Source organism: Paramacrobiotus metropolitanus, unplaced genomic scaffold (genome assembly GCF_019649055.1).
Source record: "Paramacrobiotus metropolitanus isolate TYO unplaced genomic scaffold, Prichtersi_v1.0 Parri_scaffold0000045, whole genome shotgun sequence".
In the NCBI taxonomy this organism is placed as follows: domain Eukaryota; kingdom Metazoa; phylum Tardigrada; class Eutardigrada; order Parachela; family Macrobiotidae; genus Paramacrobiotus; species Paramacrobiotus metropolitanus.
The window spans coordinates 338048-357053 of NW_026570265.1; the positions used below are offsets into that span (position 1 = coordinate 338048).

At 43.1% G+C, this 19006-nt stretch overlaps 5 protein-coding genes across 9 annotated transcripts; 3 read left to right on the forward strand and 2 right to left on the reverse strand.

The window, feature by feature from the left end:
• Positions 1-91: 91 nt before the first annotated feature.
• On the forward strand, positions 92-4466 carry LOC129591360 (cytoplasmic dynein 1 intermediate chain 2-like). 3 transcript variants are annotated; one of them, XM_055486997.1, is made up of 13 exons: positions 92-242; positions 323-680; positions 857-935; positions 1189-1321; positions 1400-1521; positions 1610-1630; positions 2022-2183; positions 2268-2433; positions 2578-2950; positions 3017-3261; positions 3383-3668; positions 3733-3858; positions 4059-4466. In XM_055486997.1, the coding sequence occupies exons 2-13, from the start codon at positions 579-581 to the stop codon at positions 4209-4211; spliced, it is 1968 nt and encodes a 655-aa protein (XP_055342972.1). In that variant the 5' UTR covers positions 92-242; positions 323-578; the 3' UTR covers positions 4212-4466. The 3 variants fall into 3 exon arrangements, with proteins under 3 accessions (XP_055342972.1, XP_055342971.1, XP_055342973.1); XM_055486996.1 differs by having other exon boundaries at positions 116-680; XM_055486998.1 differs by lacking the exon at positions 1610-1630 and having other exon boundaries at positions 116-680.
• On the reverse strand, positions 4421-9169 carry LOC129591358 (RNA-binding protein 5-like). 2 transcript variants are annotated; one of them, XM_055486992.1, is made up of 16 exons: positions 8969-9169; positions 8466-8567; positions 8235-8409; positions 8042-8143; positions 7910-7976; positions 7423-7496; positions 7164-7307; positions 6924-7044; positions 6621-6851; positions 6373-6486; positions 6063-6265; positions 5653-6000; positions 5299-5583; positions 5031-5239; positions 4842-4971; positions 4421-4768 (listed from the first exon to the last, which is right to left on the reverse strand). In XM_055486992.1, exons 2-16 carry the CDS (start codon positions 8507-8509, stop codon positions 4640-4642), a joined length of 2376 nt encoding a protein of 791 aa, XP_055342967.1. In that variant the 5' UTR covers positions 8510-8567; positions 8969-9169; the 3' UTR covers positions 4421-4639. The 2 variants fall into 2 exon arrangements, with proteins under 2 accessions (XP_055342967.1, XP_055342968.1); XM_055486993.1 differs by lacking the exons at positions 7423-7496; positions 8466-8567; positions 8969-9169 and having other exon boundaries at positions 4423-4768; positions 8235-8269.
• A 152-nt stretch (positions 9170-9321) lies between these two features.
• Positions 9322-12654, forward strand: LOC129591236 (protein arginine N-methyltransferase 7-like). 2 transcript variants are annotated; one of them, XM_055486818.1, is made up of 6 exons: positions 9322-10321; positions 10648-11009; positions 11089-11325; positions 11437-11658; positions 11723-12125; positions 12194-12654. In XM_055486818.1, the coding sequence occupies exons 1-6, from the start codon at positions 9571-9573 to the stop codon at positions 12499-12501; spliced, it is 2283 nt and encodes a 760-aa protein (XP_055342793.1). In that variant the 5' UTR covers positions 9322-9570; the 3' UTR covers positions 12502-12654. The 2 variants fall into 2 exon arrangements, with proteins under 2 accessions (XP_055342793.1, XP_055342794.1); XM_055486819.1 differs by having other exon boundaries at positions 10648-10991.
• Positions 12655-12689: 35 nt separating this feature from the next.
• Positions 12690-17126, reverse strand: LOC129591238 (protein asunder-like). The gene is given in 14 exon segments (XM_055486820.1): positions 12690-13065; positions 13132-13313; positions 13455-13621; positions 13728-13868; positions 13976-14148; positions 14228-14485; positions 14613-14736; positions 14873-15084; positions 15087-15318; positions 15515-15661; positions 15754-15832; positions 15899-15984; positions 16078-16213; positions 16496-17126. Coding segments are annotated over 12 exon segments (1920 nt in total). The 5' UTR covers positions 15931-15984; positions 16078-16213; positions 16496-17126; the 3' UTR covers positions 12690-12892.
• On the forward strand, positions 16387-18780 carry LOC129591239 (RPII140-upstream gene protein-like). The gene is made up of 6 exons (XM_055486821.1): positions 16387-17073; positions 17376-17541; positions 17699-17787; positions 18022-18089; positions 18185-18263; positions 18329-18780. Exons 1-6 carry the CDS (start codon positions 16808-16810, stop codon positions 18579-18581), a joined length of 921 nt encoding a protein of 306 aa, XP_055342796.1. The 5' UTR covers positions 16387-16807; the 3' UTR covers positions 18582-18780.
• Positions 18781-19006: the final 226 nt, after the last annotated feature.

Sequence of the window (19006 nt, forward strand, 5' to 3'; positions counted from 1 at the left end):
ATTTGTATTTGAAGACTCCTTGAAAGTTGATGACTACCAAATTCAAGGCTCCGTGGGTGTTGGCCCTCAGTCCATCTACTGTACTACTAGTCGCTGAATTGATTAATTCTAAATTTTGGTACGCAATTCGTATTTTTTCGTATGAAATTATTGAAATAAAAATTACAGGAAAATGTTCTTGCAGTTCAAAAGGGTCTGGAACTCTGGCAATTATATACCGATAATTCGATTAAAGGGTTACGGTAAAATTTAATGCGGCATTGGTTAAAACCCTTTACAAAATTGCCGTGTTTTGACTTGGTTTCGTTTTACGCCTTTGTAGCCCTCGGCCGATTGTGAGCTTACGACTGTTCCTTTGACTTCGAGCCCCTAACCTAATTCCTTAAGATTTGATACCACTGGGCTTGTCGGATCATCCTTACAGCTTATTTACTTCCTTGTGCTGACATATATTGCGGCTACCATATCGTGTGGACTGTGGAGTTTGTCTGGATTTTGACATCTGGAAGCTTTTGCACGGTTTTCTGCACGCTCGAGGCTTAGTAGCTTCCACAGGACCAAATATTACGGATCTCAACATGGATTCAGCGAGGCAGCGAAAAGAAGAGCTTCTGCGAAAGCGGGAGAAGGTGGAGGAAATGCGCCGGAATAAACAGATTGGTGGCAACTATCCTGCTCAGGTTAGTGGACTGTACACATATGGACACTTTTGCTACAGTACGAAGGCGTCAATACGCACTGAAGCATCTAGTATGCATTTGTTTTTGGATGTTGCAGTGCATGGTGTATATTTGGAAACTTTCATTATGTTTTGTTATGGTTGCTAATAAGAATGCTGATTTTTTTGGTTTAACAGGCTGACCGTGCAGAACAACTTCCGGCGGCTGACGATCCCGATGAGATTTTAAAGAAAGTCGGCATTGAAATGGCCGCAGGTATTTACGTACGCAGTACTCAGCAGTCTCAGCGCATTAATACAGTTTGTATTAATACTTGTTACTGTGAATACTTACTCAACTTTTCGTTTTTGTTTTTAAATAATATTCTGGTTAATGATTTGTGCTTTCTGTATGTGGAAAGTGATGTTTCATTTAGCAGATAAAGTATTTCGAGTTTTAAAGTTTGCTTATTCTGCTCAGGAGAACCAAATTGCACGAAATCAACACGTAGTAAGTTTCGCATTTCTAGCATTCCCGCGCTCGTACGCAGCGGGAGATGGACCAAGGAATGCGGTCAATGGAGAACTGTTGCCGCTGGGAGCGAATCAGGGCGACGGTATTGCTCCGATTAATCCGACACCATTTACCCGACCAGTGACAGTGTACGGTGGTAGCGATACCATTGTTTCTGTCACCCGTATGTGCTGCGGGCTTAATAATATGGATTGTTTTCTGTTTAGGGATAAAAGTGTGTCGACCGATGTTGGCACAGAGGTTTCGAATGGGGAAGCAAAACCCAGAGAAACTGTTTCGTACAGTAAGGAAACGCAGACCAGCGGTCTGGAACGGACGGAGCATGCAAGTATGTGTTGTTCTTTATGTTTTTTTTTGTAATGGAAAGTGTGTGTTTTATGTAAATGTATCGTTTTTGTCACGGTGATGGTTTGCAGGTGGAATACATGATTATTACGGTGAGTGTTCTGGTCCAGTCTGTCACTCCGAAAGTGGTGGCGTCTACGAAATGAATTCGTCTTGAAAAGTTTTTGGTGGTGGGCGTTGACGTAGCGGGACAATTTCGCAGGCCGGGTGGTGGCTTATAAAATAAAATTCTCTTTGCCAAACCTATACTGTTTTTGGGTGATGGGTTCTCCTTCCTTTAAGATGCTTTACACCTCGAGGCTCCGGCCTTTGAGTGGGACGATGAGTTCCCAGGTAAAGCACATCCGCGTTATATCCGTTGTTCTCTCTTGGTTTCTGTTATGTGCTTTGAGCCTTCGAGCCGCTGTGGTGAACTACTGGGTTTTGTACTGTGAGCGCGGTGAGCTACGGGATTAGTAGGAACGCTGATGTGGTTGATTGTAGTGCTGCATTATGACGATGGCGGCCCAACGGAGGAGTTTACCACTGCTATTTCCAATGTCTACGATATAGAATCCATGAAACGTAGTCAGCATTTTGGACCTACGAAGCCAGCCGTAGAACAGATGCAGAGTGTAGATGAAGAGCATGATCTGAAGCAATCATGTAAGTTTGACATTCCTTGTCCGTTATTGTTGAGACAGAGATGGTACTGTTAATAATATGGCTGAAAGCGTTGGAATAATTTAGTGCCCGAGCTTACCGCGGAGCAGAAACAGGAGATGATGTTATCCGAAGACTTCCGCCGATTTTTTGATAAAACCGCACGAATAGTGGAGAGATCGCTCGCTGAAGATGATCGCGGAATCGATATTTTTAAGGATTATAAAGGAGAAGATTTGGACACTTTGGAAGCGTATGAAATATAATTACACGTTTTGATATTTTGAAAAGATTTTCTTTGTTTCGTCAAATTTTCTGAATATGTGTGTCATCGATTTCCGTTTAAGACGTCGGTGTTAGTGAGTTGCGTGGAGTAGAATGTTTGGTGTACTTGTAGTGACGACAGCGTTGGCCTGAAGGTGACATTACAACGAGTTTTCATCGACGAAAAGAACGTCAACGGCCGGGGCGTATCGTGCATGGACATATCTCCCCATTTCCCCGAACTAGTCATTGCGTCATACCATAATCCTGAAGAATATTCAACAGATCCTGGGGGTTTAGCGAACATTTGGAACCTCCGCTTCAAAAAGTCATCACCCGAAGATGTTTTCCGTTGTCATTCGACACTAACAGCGGTATCCTTTGCTGAATTTCATCCCAACCTTATACTGGGTGGAACCTATTCAGGGCAGATAGTTGTATGGGACAATCGTACCAGCAAGAGGACGCCCATCAATAAAAGCCAAGTGGCAGTTTCAACGCACTGCGTGAGTACCAGTTGAGTTAGCTCAGGCATTCTTTGACAGCGCTCGAACATCTGTTTCCTTTGTTAGCATCCCGTTTTCTTCGTGAAAGTAATGGGAACGTCACATGCCCACAATTTGGTTACGGCTTCCACGGATGGGCGCATTTGTACTTGGAGTTTAGATATGTTATCGCAGCCGCAAGAACTCCTGGATTTGCAAGCCAAACAGGCCAAAGTCTCAACAACATGTCTTTCATTTCCGCCAGGGAATCATAACAATTTTCTGGCCGGTGCCGAGGAAGGAGCGGTTTATGCTGGTTGTCGGCATGGCAGGTAATGTAGAATGTATATTTATTGGTGTAATGTTTGAACTATTTCATCTGGTAATTGTTGTTGAACAGTTGTTAGTACTTGTTTGCTGGGAGTATACATTAATAATGCTTTTACGGTTTAGTAAATCGGGAATCGTAGAATCGTATGAGAACCATTACGGACCGGTGACATCTGCGTCGTTCCATCCCAAACAGGATTCACCAGACTTCGCCCATTTATTTTTGACTTCTTCCTATGATTGGACCGTCAAACTGTGGTCTCTAAAGGATAAGAAACCGATCTATTCATTTGAAGCATCTAGTGACAATGTGTATGATGCCAAATGGTCACCCGCCAATCCCGCTATTTTTGCCACGATCGATGGCGGAGGCAGTCTTGATTTCTGGAACCTAAATCAAGATACAGAAGTAGGCGGTTTAAAAATTTTCATTGACAACTTTTTTGATTTGATTAAAGGAAGGTGAATTTCAGATTCCAGTGCTGAGAATACCAATCGAAGGTGCATCTTCGGCTAGCAGGCTTCAGTGGACTCCAAGCGGTCAGCAACTCCTTGTAGGAGACAACTCTGGACGTTTGCACGTGTTCGATGTTAAAGAGGTGCCTACTTATTGCAGCGTTAACCCTTTCATGTATCTTATTGTTGGGTTAAACTAGATAATTTTGAAGCTTTTTTCAGATTGAGATGCAATATAGTTCAGTAATACTATAAGGGCAGTCTTTTTGGTTCAGTTCACCGGATACAATTTACTTTCACCTTCTTAATTTGACTTTCCGTGTGTCATGTCTGGTTGTTTTAGACGCACGGCTATCGATCCGAGGATTCTAATCATTTGAAACGTACGATTCAAGAACTGAAACAAAGATCGTTAGCCAGTGATGAAGCCGAAGCGACCAATGCCGCCATTTCGAGCACCCATTCTTTGTTAGATATGCTGGTCACCGCACGGTGACTGTAGCAAGTTATCATGTTGATAGCAGTTGCGGTGTTGATGTTTAAACTGATACAGCTAATTTTATATTTTGTTTTTTACTTCCTGGTCCCTGCTGATCTTGTGCAAGTTCAAGTGCAAAATTTTAAAGATCTTAGCTTGCCCGTATCTTTCAACCCAGTTCTGAAGCTTTTACCCCTGTTGTAAAACATTGCTATTAATTTTTATCAATTTTTGTGGCCACACTTCAAGGTGAATAATACCAATGTTGATATATGGCTCACTTAGACGCTACCATCTGCGAAGTTGGCGGCAACTCCGGCCAGCACGGATTCTACTTCGACTCAATGTTTATTTAAAAGAAGACCAGTACTGCAAAAATTCCTTTGAGTCGCATTTCAGAGCCAGCAGTGAATTCTTCAATTTTAACACTCGCACAAGTGGAAGCGTCATTCTTGCATCTGGCGAAATCGATTTCGCATCGTTTTTCGAACTTTACTGGCGTATGTATCTGTGGGCAAGATATCCGGTGCCCCTTCCTCAACACCAAGACCCGTCGTACCGGAATGGAGTTTAGCCTAAAACATGAAAGAACTCAGTTTCAAATTCTCACAGAAAAATAATGGTGAACCAGCAACTTTAGCCACCAACCTCAACAGGGTCCACCTTGCCCTGTTTAGCTTTGCCGAGACCTTTTCCTTCCGACCATCCCATGGCTTTCATGAGTTTAGCACCGACATTATCGCTTCCTAGTCGGGCCTTAGCAGGCTCTTCGTCCACACTGCAAAAAATCAGGCTTTAACGAGCTGATTCGCTAATTCATAGCACGATAAAGCTTACGCTTCAGATTCAGATGGCGCAGCCCTTTTCCGACTGGACGCTGCTGCAGCGGCAGTAGCGCCACGTAGAGGTGGCGCCGGCTCAGTTTCACCATATTTCTGTCGACGCTCTTTGGCCCTATCACGATACTTCAAATTCCTTTCGTGTGCTTCCAGCTCCTCAATTTCTTCTTCCGTCATAGTTTTTTTCCGGTGCTCTATTAGGTTTTTCTGGAAAAAAATTTGTTGTGATAGACTGTCCAGTAAAATGGCAATCCAAAAATACGTGCCAGGTGCAGTTCCGACGTGTCCAAATGTTTCTGCAAAACCTCTCTGGATGGCAGTTGGCGCTTGCACAACAAACACGCAAATCGCTCCCAGTCAATCAATTTTTCCTCAGCGGCTTGCAGTCTGGACAGAGATGCACCGTTGTCCACAGTTGGTGGGCTATCAGGATTCGGTGAATGCGGATCACTGGAAATGCTGGCTTTCTCCTCGCTTTCAATGGAAGCACTACGCTGTCCATGCGTTAGGCTGGACGAAGTCGCTGTCCCAGGCATAACAACTTTCTGGACCTACAACAAGAGTTCCAAGAAAACTTGTAACAAATCTGTTTTTTTTTTATTTAAGCGCCCGTATCATACCTTGCTTTCTTCGTCAGATACGGCTTCTTCATCATCCGCCTCTTTGAAAACACTAGCAACTTCCCCAATGCGCACGTCCACGACAGGAGCCGGTTTCTTTTGAGGTAAAACTTTCTGGTTCTGCGATCTGGCCCACTTTTCCATTTCCTGAACAATTCGTCTAGCTTCTTTTTCTTTTTCAGTCTCTGGTTTCGGTTTCTCTTCGACAAACTCCGCCGGTTTACTAGCTGGTTCTGTCGTGGTAGCAACCGAAGCGGAAACCGGTTGCGTAGCCGCAACCACTGCTACATAGCTCTGTGTCTGAGCATTCCACATTAAGAACTGCTGGGTTTGTGGATTCCAGTAATACTGAGAAACAGGAATAACCACATAAATAAACAAAGAATGCTTCCATGAAAACAAACGAGTACCTGAGTGGTGGGATCGAAATACAATTGCGATGTCGGGTCAAAATAATAGCCACTAGCTGCGTCAAACTGATACCCGGCAGGAATACCGGCTGGAGTCTGTTGACTGTGCATATGCTGCTGCACAATTGCGGCAGACATTTGGGTTTTCTGCATTTGCTGCAACGCTAACTGAGCAACAGCTGCGGCGGAATTGGCATCATTACCTGCTCATTAAAACACAAGACAAGTTAGCGCCAAATAGAGAACAAGTTGCAACCTTTTTAAACTGTTTCAAGCCATAAACAGCTCCAACAAGCTAAGTTTTTTTTACCAGGAGCTCCAGAATGTGCAGGCCGTGATATTCCCGCTGTAACGTGTCCGGGCTGGTTCAAAGGTTGCGGAGACAATATTTCATTCAAAGACTGCTTGGCAAACGATACAGCAACTATAAAACCATCGAATTCGTACATTAAAACTTTCAAAGATTTTTTCCAAGAACAGTCGAAACAAAACGACCGAATCCAAGTAGAACATTCGGCCCCGGCCATGGTACAAACGAAGTATGTACATCTGCCCCACCTTGTTTGCCATCGATGGTAAGTGGCGGGTTAATGCGCATAAGGCAGTTATACATTTCCGTACAGTCCTGAAGACCGCGAAACTGAACAAATCCATAACCCACGGATTGCTGTGTGCGTGGATCCCGCATAATTTTTACAGTTTTAATTCCAGACACGGGTAAAACTGTTGATAACGACTGTAAAATTTTGTTATCTTCTGTCGCAGGATCCAGATTTCGCAGTAAAAGAGCTGCAAAAACACACCTAGTGTAAATCTGCATGAATCAGTTTCACATTTAAGCACTGAGAAAGTTTCACTTACTACTGCACGGAGTAAGGCCCACTTGGTCATCGGCTGATGGTATAGTTACATGTTCAGCTTCGCTGCGCGGTGCTTCACACCGGAAACAAGACATTCGGTGCCGGAAATTGTTGCAGCCACACTGCAACCGTAGAAAATATCAAATGAAAAACAATCACGTGTTTAACAGTATGCATTTAGCAATTAAACCCACGACAGTCATAACGGTATACTGTATCCATATAATATTAAAGCGCTTACCCTCAGGCATTCCCAGTCGGTCTGTGCTGCAACAGGAGGCTTTGGTCCTCTGGCTGGAGGGCCTCGATCATCCCGTTTTTGGCTTATGTCTCGATCTTCACAATAATGCACGATCACCCTCTGGTTATTGATGTAGATGGCACCCTGAAAAGCATTTGAGTTGTGGATTTTAGCTACATACTGCTGAACCTAATTTTTACGACATAGTCAACACATGATCACAAAGCAATCTAAACGACTCTGAGCCCCGCAGTTCAACCTGAACTTGTTCCATCCATGCACTGGTTGTTTCCATATTCGCAAACTCCACAAATCCAAACCCACGATTACCACCTGACATGAACGAACGAACAATCTTTAAAAATTTTCAACGGCACGCATCTGCCACGACGGACCACAATTTTATGACCAGAAGAGCTATGTGGAAACTCGTCAACAGCTACAAGGTGATACAAAACGCATCCATGTTGTAATTAATATGAACCCGGGAATTCGGGGCAAGGTCACCGCGGACAGTTTTTTCCTGAATCAACTTAATCACTGCGCTCTGACCGCTATGCGATTTCAGTTTTCGTAAAAAAGAAGTAATTTTGTAAAGCAATAAGGCAGAACATCACCGCCATCACCGCGAACTGTCACCCTAATAATGCGCCAACACAGGAGTGGCGAAAATGCGGGCAATATAGATAGAAGAGGGATGGAGGGTATCCCAAAATTACAGTAAACTCTGCAGCATCTCTACAAACCTTCCATAGTGCGTGGCACGCGGACATCCACAAAAGCTGCGATCTGCGGATCCAGTGCATGCCTCACCTGCACAACCAGCACATTCAAGCACTGCTTCGTTCAATAAATAAGCACGGTTTTTCATCGCCTACTTCAGCTTCAAAGGCGCCGGCCGGGAGTCCGCGCATCATGATGGTCCGCGAGGGTGGATCATCGGAGTGACTGGGCGGTGGCGCGCGTCGCTCGGAGCGATCCTATGTAAGAGTGACCAAACCAAGCGTTCAAGATTGGAATCTCTGGGCAATCTCCGAGACGACTGTGTGTGAGCGTGTGTGCATGTGTTACATGATCTCTAGATTCATCAAACCGGGACCGAGGCGGGGAGTAGCGTCGTTTGCCTCTGTCCCATTCTCTCTCGTGGCGTCGACCAGGCGAACGGGAGCGGGAACGCGGTCGATGGTAGGGTGGCTCCATGGATCGCTCTCCGAAACGGTTCTCCCGAATGTCCTGATACGGTTCTCTGGAAGGTATCTCTCCACTGAGCACCATGTTTCAAAACACATAAGATTGTCTAACCTTGGACGATATCGCATATCGCGACCCTGTCGATAATCCGACATTTCCAGTCTTTACGGAATTCCTTCACAGTCGTACCAAACTGACGCAGCTCATATAAACCTACAACAATAGGCCACAAGTCCCACAACCTTGTAGGTGCTTACAGCCACACTGGCAACAGGACTTACATACACTGAAACTATGTTTAACAGTTTAACTTTAATCACTTCAATGTATGTTGCTACAATACCTTGATTAGCAAAAAAAAACTACCACAGAAGAGATGCGACAGCGACTATAACAACTTGAACTATACTCAAAAAGTGGGGATTGCCAACCAGCCTTGTCACTTGTCAGCATAAAATAACTGAGTAGCTACTAGTAACTAATTACGATTTAATTAACTTATTAACGTACGGAATGTAAAATCGGGTTTTACGTTTACCGTATTACCTGTTTATAACTTTTACTTCTACCATATTACCTTCAGTTTACGACTCTACACTGTCTACAGACTGTACCTCTCTGTAATTAAGGCATTAGCTAACAAACAATAAGCCATAGGTTTGAAAACCACTGGTGTTGAGGGCGCATTCCTCAAGGTCCAGAAAAACTAGAAGGCTGAGAAGAGCGCGAAAATCCAGATGAAATCCCGTACTGGCGTACTCTAAAGTCTACTAAACTTTGGAGTTTGGAAACAATCAGGGCAGGAAAGTCTGAGGGAATACGCGCACCTTTTGCGTACAAATGTACAGTACATAACTCATTAGCACAAGTAGCGGAGGCAATAGGTCTATCCCACACCACCCGCCCACAACCAAAACAATACGTTCGCAGTCGCTACCGATTGTTTTATTAGTCCAGTGCTTAATTTTATAATTTTTTTATTGTTTTACGAAAAACGTAAACGAAATAACGAATAAGTTATTCTTGCAGCTTTTTTGCGGCTTTGCCATTTGTGAGGCTTTTATGATTTGTCGCTTCTTTCGCGTCGAAGATGAGTTTTGCCAGAGTTTTTCATATTGGCTAGCGAAAAACTGAGCGAAAATTGCGCCACAGCAAGCAGTGCAAAGTGATTTTTCCTGCGCTTATCACGAGCAAAATTGTGCTGATGCGGTAACTTATGCGCTTTCTCACGGTTAGCAAATGTCTGCTTTTTTGCGACGGGGTTAAAAATGGCTTTGTGTTTGTACAATTTCCTGCATTGAAAATCTCTGGTCCTGGAATAGCAGCATCTCTGCGTATTGGTAGACGGCAGTATTGGTCGAAAGCAAGCAGAATGTCCAAATTTGTGACGCGACTCAACGTGGTCTCGGGGAAAATGGAATGGGGCCTCCTGGACGACGATTACGATTATTGGCAGGAGATTGCTCGATCACGTTATGGAGACATGCTGCATGACACCGAGCGCAACGTAAAATATTCCATAGGCTTAAAAAAAGCCATTGATGCGGTACACGCACGCGGACAGAAAGCCAACGTACTGGATATCGGAACGGGCACTGGTCTGCTGGCCATGCTGGCGGTCCGTCACGGCGCCGATTCTGTTACCGCGTGCGAAGCCTTTGAACCGGTGGCGCAGGCTGCTCGCCTGATTATCGAAGACAATGGCATGGTGGATAAAATCAAGCTGATTATGAAACGATCGACAGCCATCCGAGTTCCTGAAGATCTGGAACAGCGCTGTAATATTCTGGTGTCGGAGGTTTTCGATACGGAACTGATTGGCGAAGGCGCACTCGGAGTGTTTATCCACGCACATGAGAATTTACTAACAGAGGATGTTATAACGGTTCCATATTCGGCTACGGTGTATATTCAGGTTGTGCAAAGTGATTTCTTGTTGCATCACAATCATCTTGCAGACAATACCGGTATGCACCGCTTGTCGAATCAGCGTCTTTTTAATTTTTAGCCTGTTTTCATTGAAAGAATTTTAAGTAGTTTATCCTCATTCCTCAGTATGTATTAATGCTTAATCAGATTTGCGCGATTCTTACAATTTCAATGGCACTGTAGATATTTCAATATTTTATAACAATTCGTAATTCTAACTGGGTAGCTAATTGCGCAATCGACTGTGTCGTGTCCTTATGACGTCAGAATGTCCTTAGTTATATATTGTAATCTTTTTTTTCTCTTCGAAACATAACTACTTCATTAATTTTTGTTTTTTACCTTATGTTGGAAACAAATGCAGGTTTGAATGTCCCAGTTGAATGGAAAGACTGTCCCGGTCCGGCATCGGTTCATGACGTTCAGCTGAGCCAACTTTATCCTCGGCAGGACTTTCGCCGACTGTCGGAGACACACCCTGTATACGACTTTGTATTTTGCCACCGTAATAATTTGCGCTTTCATGATGAGAAGACTATTCAACTTATGCCGCTGGGAATGGGACGTTGCGACGCCATTTTCTTGTGGTGGGATTTGAAAATGGACCCAGAAGGAGAAGTTATCCTGACGTGTGCACCAAGTTGGGCTCAGCAAGATGCGACCGGCATCGATATGGCTCTTTGTCCTTGGCGGGATCACTGGATGCAGGTGACTGATATAACAAAGGTTGTGACGGCGCACGCAGGCGATGCACGTTACGAATTACCCTTTTGGTTTTTTCTTTAAATATTTTAATGGGTCGTAGGCTGTTTACCACTTGACACCCCAACTGAAAATCCACCCCGGAAATCCCTTCTACGTCCATTCTGTGCATGATGAGTACAGCTTCAATTTCTGTGTCTCTCATAGTTCGGATACTTCTAAGGAACATCTTAAACATCTCGTTTGTTCCTGCTATTCACATCTGGTGATGAATCGATCGCGAATGGCGATGCTGGGCAACGTTGCGCGGCTTAAGTTTTGGGCAAGAACACTTCAGAAAGTACGTTGAAGTGTGCTCGTATTCGTATATTGATGCGCTACAGTAGACCTACGTGTCTTATGTTGCGTTATATATATCTGCATGTCTTTAATTATTCGATGTGTAATGCAGATGTCGTCACCTCATCTCAATCTCCTGTATATTGGTTCACCATCGAATCTGCCTATCCTGGCTACTAAGCAATCATGGAAGAACATTTTCATAATTGAAAATGATCATCTAGCGTCTCAAGTGTTTAAAACTTGGCTTAAGGCCAACGATGCCGACAGCCGAATTACCATTATTGAGAAATTAACGGATCTTGTTAGCGATATCGATCTTGATGGGCAAAAGGTTTGTTGTATTGAATATTATTTGAATTTTTCGACATCAGCTTAAAAGAAATGCATTTGTGTAGATTGACGTGATCGTTTCGGAACCTTACTTCACCAACGCCCTGCTCCCGTGGCAGCATATGCTCATTCTTCTGTCTTACGTTGAACACTTACGTCCTCATTTGTCACCTAACTTCAAAATGGTTCCTTGGGAAGCAAGAATCCGTGGCTGTCTAATGGACTTTGATGATCTATGGAAAATCCGTGCACCAGTTGGTTCAGTGGAAGGTATTGACCTGAGAAAATTCGACCAGCTGGTGGAATTGGCTATGGCCAAAGCTGATTCGTCCATTGAGCCGCAACCGTTATGGGAATATCCCGGAAAGATACTCAGTGAGATCTTCACTGTTCATATTTTTGATTTGGATAGACCGCTAGTCAAGGATTTTCTCAGTGTTTCGGGTTCGGTGGAAGCCGTAACCGATGGTTAGTGTATGAACGATTGCGCTGCCTAATTTGCTCAGAGTCTGATGATTTTCAGTTTATTTTCTCAGGTGCCTATAATGGGATCGCATTTTGGGTAGAATATTCGTTTCCGATGGATGGTACCGATATGGTGTGGACAACTGGACTGGATGGAATACCACTGCCCGGTGAATATGTCCGCTGGAATCCTTATCATCGGCAGGGAGTCTACCTCGCCCGGCAAAGTCGAAAGATTCGCAAAGGCGATCGGTTGCTGTATGAATGCCTTATCGATTATGAAAGTGGAGAAATGAGTGGGAAGTTCAATTTTGTTGATGCAAACCCTGTCTCTGAGTCCAGCAAGACGGTTAACGAGGTGCTTACTGCAATATCGTAGTATGACTGATCCTCACTAATAAATTTTAGTAGTGATGATGGTTGATGGTACAACCATTGCGTTGTAATTTATAAGGCGCACTTTATGGTCGTTTGTTGTTAGTTGTTTGGATTGTTTATCGTTATTTTTTATCTAATAAACCATGGAAATGTGCGAATCGGTTCTGCCATATCCTACAGACGCTAACGAAGTCTTTACAGTTTAAAGAGATGTCAACTGGTAGCCAAATTAACATGCCCTCGATGTTCTAGACAAACTAAATTCGCTCAATCGTGCTGATTCTCCCACCATTTTTCCTCTAACATAAGCCTGAGATTGACATAAAACTGCAGTAACTGTACAATCAGAATTATAACAACGAAGGCGATTTTAGAACTGGTGAAAGCAGAAATTACAGTTCTAACGATGCATGAATGAGAACATCATCCTTTTTGTCACTTTTCTGAAGATTCTGGTAGAGCTGTCCAAAGCGGCCGTATTTTACTCTGCCCTCGAAATCTGGACGCGCTTTCCGCTTTTTGGGCAAGGCTGGAAGATCCTTTTTTGCTGCATCCGGTTTTCGTTCTACAGCATATAATTATTCACTTTTGAAAAAAGAGCACCGGATAGTTGTAACCATAGAAAACGTACCCAGCGCAACGTGGCTGTGAATTCGCTGCCTCTCGCGGATCATGTGTTTCATTTCTTCTTTAACTGGACGTCTTAAAACGGTGTGCAGATACGCACGAAGCTGGGCATGTTCCGGGGATTTGTTGGCGTTTGCTTCAAGCAGCATATCCAGCTCCGCCCACAATACGGCATAAATTTCTGCCCTGAAATTATTGTTCAAGGTTGTGCGTGCAGATAGGTATGAGGTTAGAGGTACGTATGTACTTCCAAAAAAGTATTTTTACGTTACAGTACAGTAATTTGTTACGTTACATGCCAAGTATTTTAGCTTTCCGCATATTTACTTTTTGTGAGAGGAAGTAATGTTTTGAAGCAACAAGTGGGCATTCGACACGGGCAACGACTCGGCATTTTTTTCCATGCCTGTCACTTCAAGAATGGCATCTCGTGCAGCCCCCCAATTGGCATGCCGGGAATCCGCTGAGTTTACAGCGTCGAAAAGGGGCACAAACTAAAGTGCAAATGTATCATACAAGTGTATCATGTACTACGTTTACCATGTACAAGTAAACTGTAAATCATGTTTTTAAAACCACAGCATAATCCTACAATATTACCTGTGGCAGAAGGTACACAATGGTGTCACTATAAACAAGCGGAAAGTATGCCGTCAACTGGTTTTGATGATCCAATACGCTCTTCTTCAGTGGAAAAGTTTTCGGGTCCAACGATAACGACGATAACACTGCAGCCAGTTCCTAGTTCGTGCAAAATAAAAAAATTCAAACCAACATTTTGCTGTGTAAGAAACTGCAGCGCAAAGCAAGCTGTAGAAAACTGCCTGTTTATGTTTACGATTTTATACTTTAGCTCGGTATGTTGCAACACGTCCTCCAGCAAGTTCAGCCAACGACGGCATATCATCCGTGAATTTTTCAGTTCCAGATCGCAGCTGGAGAAGACAAATTTTTCCGCCGCACAGAAAGAGTTTACACGCCATTCCTGCCGTTTCCTGGCTTTCCAGCAATACTGCGTTACCTGGTCAAAAGTTTATGCGTATCAAGAAATTAAAGTCAACAAACAGCGACACATTTTGTTCCGTAATAGTCGGCCTTACCATCCACAACATACCCAACCAAGCACTGCGTTGGTCGTGTAGCTTGATCGGACGGCGAAGCACGTAAGGGCAGCGCATTTTCCAGGGGTAAATAATTCGAAACCAATCCTTTTACGGGTTTCACCCATTTCATTCTTAGCGAACTTTCTGAGCGACTTCCTTGGCGACCGGAAGAATCCAAAAGATAAGGATGATAGAGATCGACATTAAATGAAAATGAAGTTGATCCGCCGGATTTTGCATCCTCTTTCATCGGAACTGTCGCGGTAAACATATTTTCAAATATTAAACTCAGTACTCACACGTATTACGTATCACTGGCAAACTGCGTGAAACAGCTCTGAAAGCATTTGTATGAAAGAATTACGTAGACAATCCGACTTACTGTCGGTGACAGTTGTCTTCAAGAGACCCAAATCCAAGGCCACGCAGGATTTCAAGCATTCAACAATATCCGCACCAGTTTTCGCGAAATAATGGGTGAGGTAGATATCTTCGCTTTTATCGAGCTAGAAATCGAAGATCTCATGAAGCGTAAACCGACTTGCAACTTCAAAAACAGAACAGTCTCCTAAATTACTATGCAATATTTAACATTCTAAATCATATATCTACAGAAAATCTCAAGCTTAATAATGCTTCTACCTTTTGTGCAACTGCAGGTGGTTTTTGCTTGGCGCCGACACTAATCACAGCTATTTCGTATCTGGCCAGATAAGCCACATTCTGCTCTATAAGACATCGTCGGAACAGCGCATTAAGTTTAAAAGGGTCGCTTTCGGATGTCAACAAGATAATTCTGATGAAAAAGGGCTTATCAGCCACAACATCCTGCACAGGAAATTCAAAAATGGGGCAGACAAGAGCTCGTCATTCTCCATAGCACGGAAGCTGGCAGTAATTTTTTCCAACGAAATAGTCGACAAATTCGCCGGATCAGAAGATTTGTCCATTCTATGATTGGCCAGTGCCAACATTTTCAGTCGAAAATTTCGAAATTTAGGCATTTTCATCTGTTGTGCTTCCAGTGTATCATCCAACGGAGTGATAACTATTGGTTCCTTATTCTGCTGGACTCCGAAAACCGCTATCTGTGGGTTAGCAAGAAACTCAGTGCTTAAAACAAACAATTCATACCAAGCGGCGTACTTTCTAATATAATGTCACTTAAAATGCGTAATTATAGAGGCTTCAGTTCACTATAATATTATTCAACCCAGTTTACAGTGAAGTATAAATTGCTAAAAAAATTCTTTCGTTTCCAAAAAACGCATAACACTTGCGCACCTTATAAGTTGGGTAGATATCCCATGCGATGCGGCAGTATTCAAACAGTGCTTCTGTGGCCCATGTTAGCCAACTCCATTTGACGGGAGCCAGAGGACTTGTTGCGGCATCTGGTCGGCTTTTTGCGACAGTATCAATGTCCAGTGCCTGTCATTGTCAATGCAAAACCGTCAGAATCATAATTCAATGCTTACGCTGGTGCGGGATGAATATCAAAACACGTTTCAGTCCTGACTCACATCTGGCGCATAATTCCACATATAGCCAGAGTTTTCCAGGAATACTATGGTGCGAAATGCACTGGTGGTTGCACGGGACCTGCACGAAATAACAGCTCAACCAGCCTTACCAATCCGTTAAAAACGCACTGTTTCATCACCGTACCTTTCGGAATTCTTTGTCTTTGGAGTTCCCATCCTACTGTATTTGCTCGTACCTCATAGGGATTTCACAAATTTCACTTTCGACTTCTAAAAGTAAGTAGTAATGCGTGCAGGAACACGTGAGATAAACTCTATCTTGTTCTATCCAGATGCAGAAGTTTAAAATCAATCCGCACTCACTGTCAGCTTAGATTTCTCTGGCAGAATCTCTGCTACAATCATTTCCCCAGTTCCGGTACGCTGTAAAACTGTCTTCAACGGGCCTGCTCCAACCCAACACACACCAGTGAACGCAGTGAGGGTGACTATCGATGTTCTAAAAAATCGCAAATCGTAACATACCTCGTGAAATCAGAAATGAAATGAAAATTTTTTATTATCGCAGAAATCTTCCCATTTCTTCATGGGGCAGTCGCCCTTGGGCTGGAGCAGTACGACTTACAATCAACGGAGTCGACTGACCGCTGCCTTTCTGCTGCACTAGAAAAATTTGTTTTACCTTTTTAGTTTTTCCTATGAAAATTCAAATACTTAATTTTTATTGCTTATCGGAGTACCACTAATCTTTTGTTTCTTTTACATTTGATCTGATGCCCACCTTTTGATCGCTTGTGCATTTGTAACTTGCCGCTTTCGTAGGAATCAACGATAAGTTCAATACAGAGTTTGCCCACTGTGCTGTCTGCGCCTGGTTTCTGGAATTTGGTTATCGGTTTTACGTATCGTAATTTACACCTATCCTTCCACCCTTAATTGCTCCGGACGACGTTAGAAATATTAATTACTATGCATGTTTTGTGATTCCGCCTTGGTCTGGCAGAGGCCCCATCGCTGCTTCACTGCGCAAATAATTTCATAACAGTTTTCTCGTACTGGGGAACGGATATCAGAGATATAAAGAGCTTGAACAATGGTTCGCATAACTCATAACTTTGGGGAATTTGGCAATATCGAGGTCATAAAGGGTATCGATTATCCTCTTGAGACCCCTCCGGAAGAAAAAGGAAATATATTCGAACGATACATCCTTCCGAATTATACAGAAGCAAAGGCGAGGCTGCGTAGAAGTTTTGGATTCAAAAATGACGATCCGGAGCTGTTCTCCGCGGCTGCGCTCCAAGAATCTCTTGATGATTCGACGGCATGGAACCGCATTAAGAATATTTTCAAATACGAGTAGGTACCCTTTCTTCTTACAGTACCGGTTATTTTAGTAGACTGGTTAAGTTTCAACCTTCTGCATGATTGCATCACAGTTAACTGCACTATATAGATATTAGCAAAACCAGTACGTGGAAAATATATTAACTGTAACACTACAATAACAGTGTAACTTGTAAGTGATAAAGTTAATTTTACTTGTACGACAGTACGAGTACTAAAAGTAAAATGATTGAGCATAATATGTGTTATACTATTATGATGTTCATTTTGGAATTCCGGCCAGTAGTGAGCGAATGGTTTGTATACTGTTCTAGCGCCAACGACCAAATTTCGGGTGAATTTCTCATGATTAAGCACTCGACAATCGCTGCGCTGATTGTTGGTGCAGTTATGGGAGGCTGGAAAGGAGTTAACGGCATTCGAGAGCGTTTCATAAAGTACCACCAGGCGACTATTTTTGAGCGTGAGCTGGAAGCGCAGGTTAGCGAAAGTGATATATATCTCCGAATAAATAAATCGCATATTCGAATTTTATTGAAGTCGCGTCAGAGTGTTGCAGCCATGTTTTTGCAAATGTACAGTGTTTTTTGACATTGTGGTTTTAGTAATTCTTAACCGGAAAATTGCGTTGTTGCAGATGAGAATGATTGACACCGTTGCTTACCATGGCTTCCGAAGCGCTCTTAAATATGCGTTAAAATATGGATTTTTTATGTTTTCTTTTACGTAAGTTATGAGTTATGCTATCCTTACCTTGAGGGATGTTGTGCAGGAACTACAATGTCATAGAGGTGGTGCGTTACTGATATGCGCTTATTTTCTTTCACCTGCGTATATATCAGTAAAATAAAATTAGCAATCATCTGCGTATGTAAAGGACTGAAATAAATTTTTTATACAAGCTGGTAAGAACAGCGAAAACTTACTGATTTTGGAGTTCAGGATTCCCAATTTTTGCAGAACCATTAGTGCGATGGCAGTTGCCGCACGGCAGGAATCAGGGATAGTGGAGAACACCATTGCCGGAAGTAAGCCGAACGCCATTGCCATTTCCGATTTCGGTTTCGTGTGCGATTAATCCCGAAAAAGTTTTTGTTGGTAACCTCAAATGCTCATATTTTAGCGATAACTGGAGTAGTGCATCGACCTCATATGGGAATACGTGCTGCTGTCACGGCTGGAACTTTGGGGGGCGTTCTTGGGTAAAGCTCGAAGCACATTTATTGCTGCTTTACCTTGCATTTTTTCTTGTTGTGATGAACTGCAGAACTTGTGCCGGTGCCCTCCTGTATGGATCAAGGAAACTCACGGGGCGAACATATGAGGAAACGGCTTACTGGGTTAAGATGGGACATGTGAATCGGTACCGCTCCCATCTGGAGACCGAATACGCGAAGCACAATGGACCTCTTGTTAGTTTGTTCGGTAATAAAAAAGACGGAACCCCTGCGACTGCAACACCAGCGATGTCCCCATTGCTGCAGAGTGCTCAGTCTACTGGTGTGGCAGCTTCTAGGTGATAATAATTAATTTGATAATTGTGTTTGGTGTTTTGTTTCGGCTGTAAATTGTTTTGGGATTTGTTCTTTTCATCTTTCTGGTTGTTGTGTTAACTGCCGTGAAATCTTGTTTTGCCAAGTAAAGGTTGGTTTTTTCTGTCATCCGGTGTTTTTTGCTGTGCGTACGAATCATGCAGATTGTGATTAATGAAGTGACAGATTACCAGATGCCATACGAATTTTAATGGTTATTCAAGTTGACATTGGTTAAACTCAAAATTACGCAGTTCCCATAATTTCAAATAAATTACCTAGTTATGGACAACAGATACTCGATTTGAGTAATATGTATCGCACACGGCACTTCTTTGTCGTCATTTCTTAAGTTCTTATAAACGTAAGATGCTTCCGTATTGTACTTCCATTTTATCCGCAATTTTGATGGG

Bases quoted from the DNA above. Each gene is read 5' to 3' on its own strand.
- LOC129591360 (XM_055486997.1), top strand. From the start codon at position 579: ATGGATTCAGCGAGGCAGCGAAAAGAAGAGCTTCTGCGAAAGCGGGAG. The intron at 2,184-2,267 runs GTAAGTTTGACA...GGAATAATTTAG, and splicing joins GCATGATCTGAAGCAATCAT to TGCCCGAGCTTACCGCGGAG. The intron at 3,859-4,058 runs GTGCCTACTTAT...TGGTTGTTTTAG, and splicing joins ACGTGTTCGATGTTAAAGAG to ACGCACGGCTATCGATCCGA.
- LOC129591358 (XM_055486992.1), bottom strand. From the start codon at position 8,509: ATGTCGGATTATCGACAGGGTCGCGATATGCGATATCGTCCAAG. The intron at 7,977-8,041 runs GTAGGCGATGAA...CTGGTTGTGCAG, and splicing joins CCGGCGCCTTTGAAGCTGAA to GTGAGGCATGCACTGGATCC. The intron at 5,584-5,652 runs GTATGATACGGG...CTCTTGTTGTAG, and splicing joins TATCTGACGAAGAAAGCAAG to GTCCAGAAAGTTGTTATGCC.
- LOC129591236 (XM_055486818.1), top strand. From the start codon at position 9,571: ATGCGCTTTCTCACGGTTAGCAAATGTCTGCTTTTTTGCGACGGGGTT. The intron at 10,322-10,647 runs GTATGCACCGCT...AAACAAATGCAG, and splicing joins TCATCTTGCAGACAATACCG to GTTTGAATGTCCCAGTTGAA. The intron at 12,126-12,193 runs GTTAGTGTATGA...TTATTTTCTCAG, and splicing joins GGTGGAAGCCGTAACCGATG to GTGCCTATAATGGGATCGCA.
- LOC129591239 (XM_055486821.1), top strand. From the start codon at position 16,808: ATGGTTCGCATAACTCATAACTTTGGGGAATTTGGCAATATCGAGGTC. The intron at 17,074-17,375 runs GTAGGTACCCTT...ATACTGTTCTAG, and splicing joins AAGAATATTTTCAAATACGA to CGCCAACGACCAAATTTCGG. The intron at 17,788-18,021 runs GTAAGTTATGAG...CAATTTTTGCAG, and splicing joins TTTTTTATGTTTTCTTTTAC to AACCATTAGTGCGATGGCAG.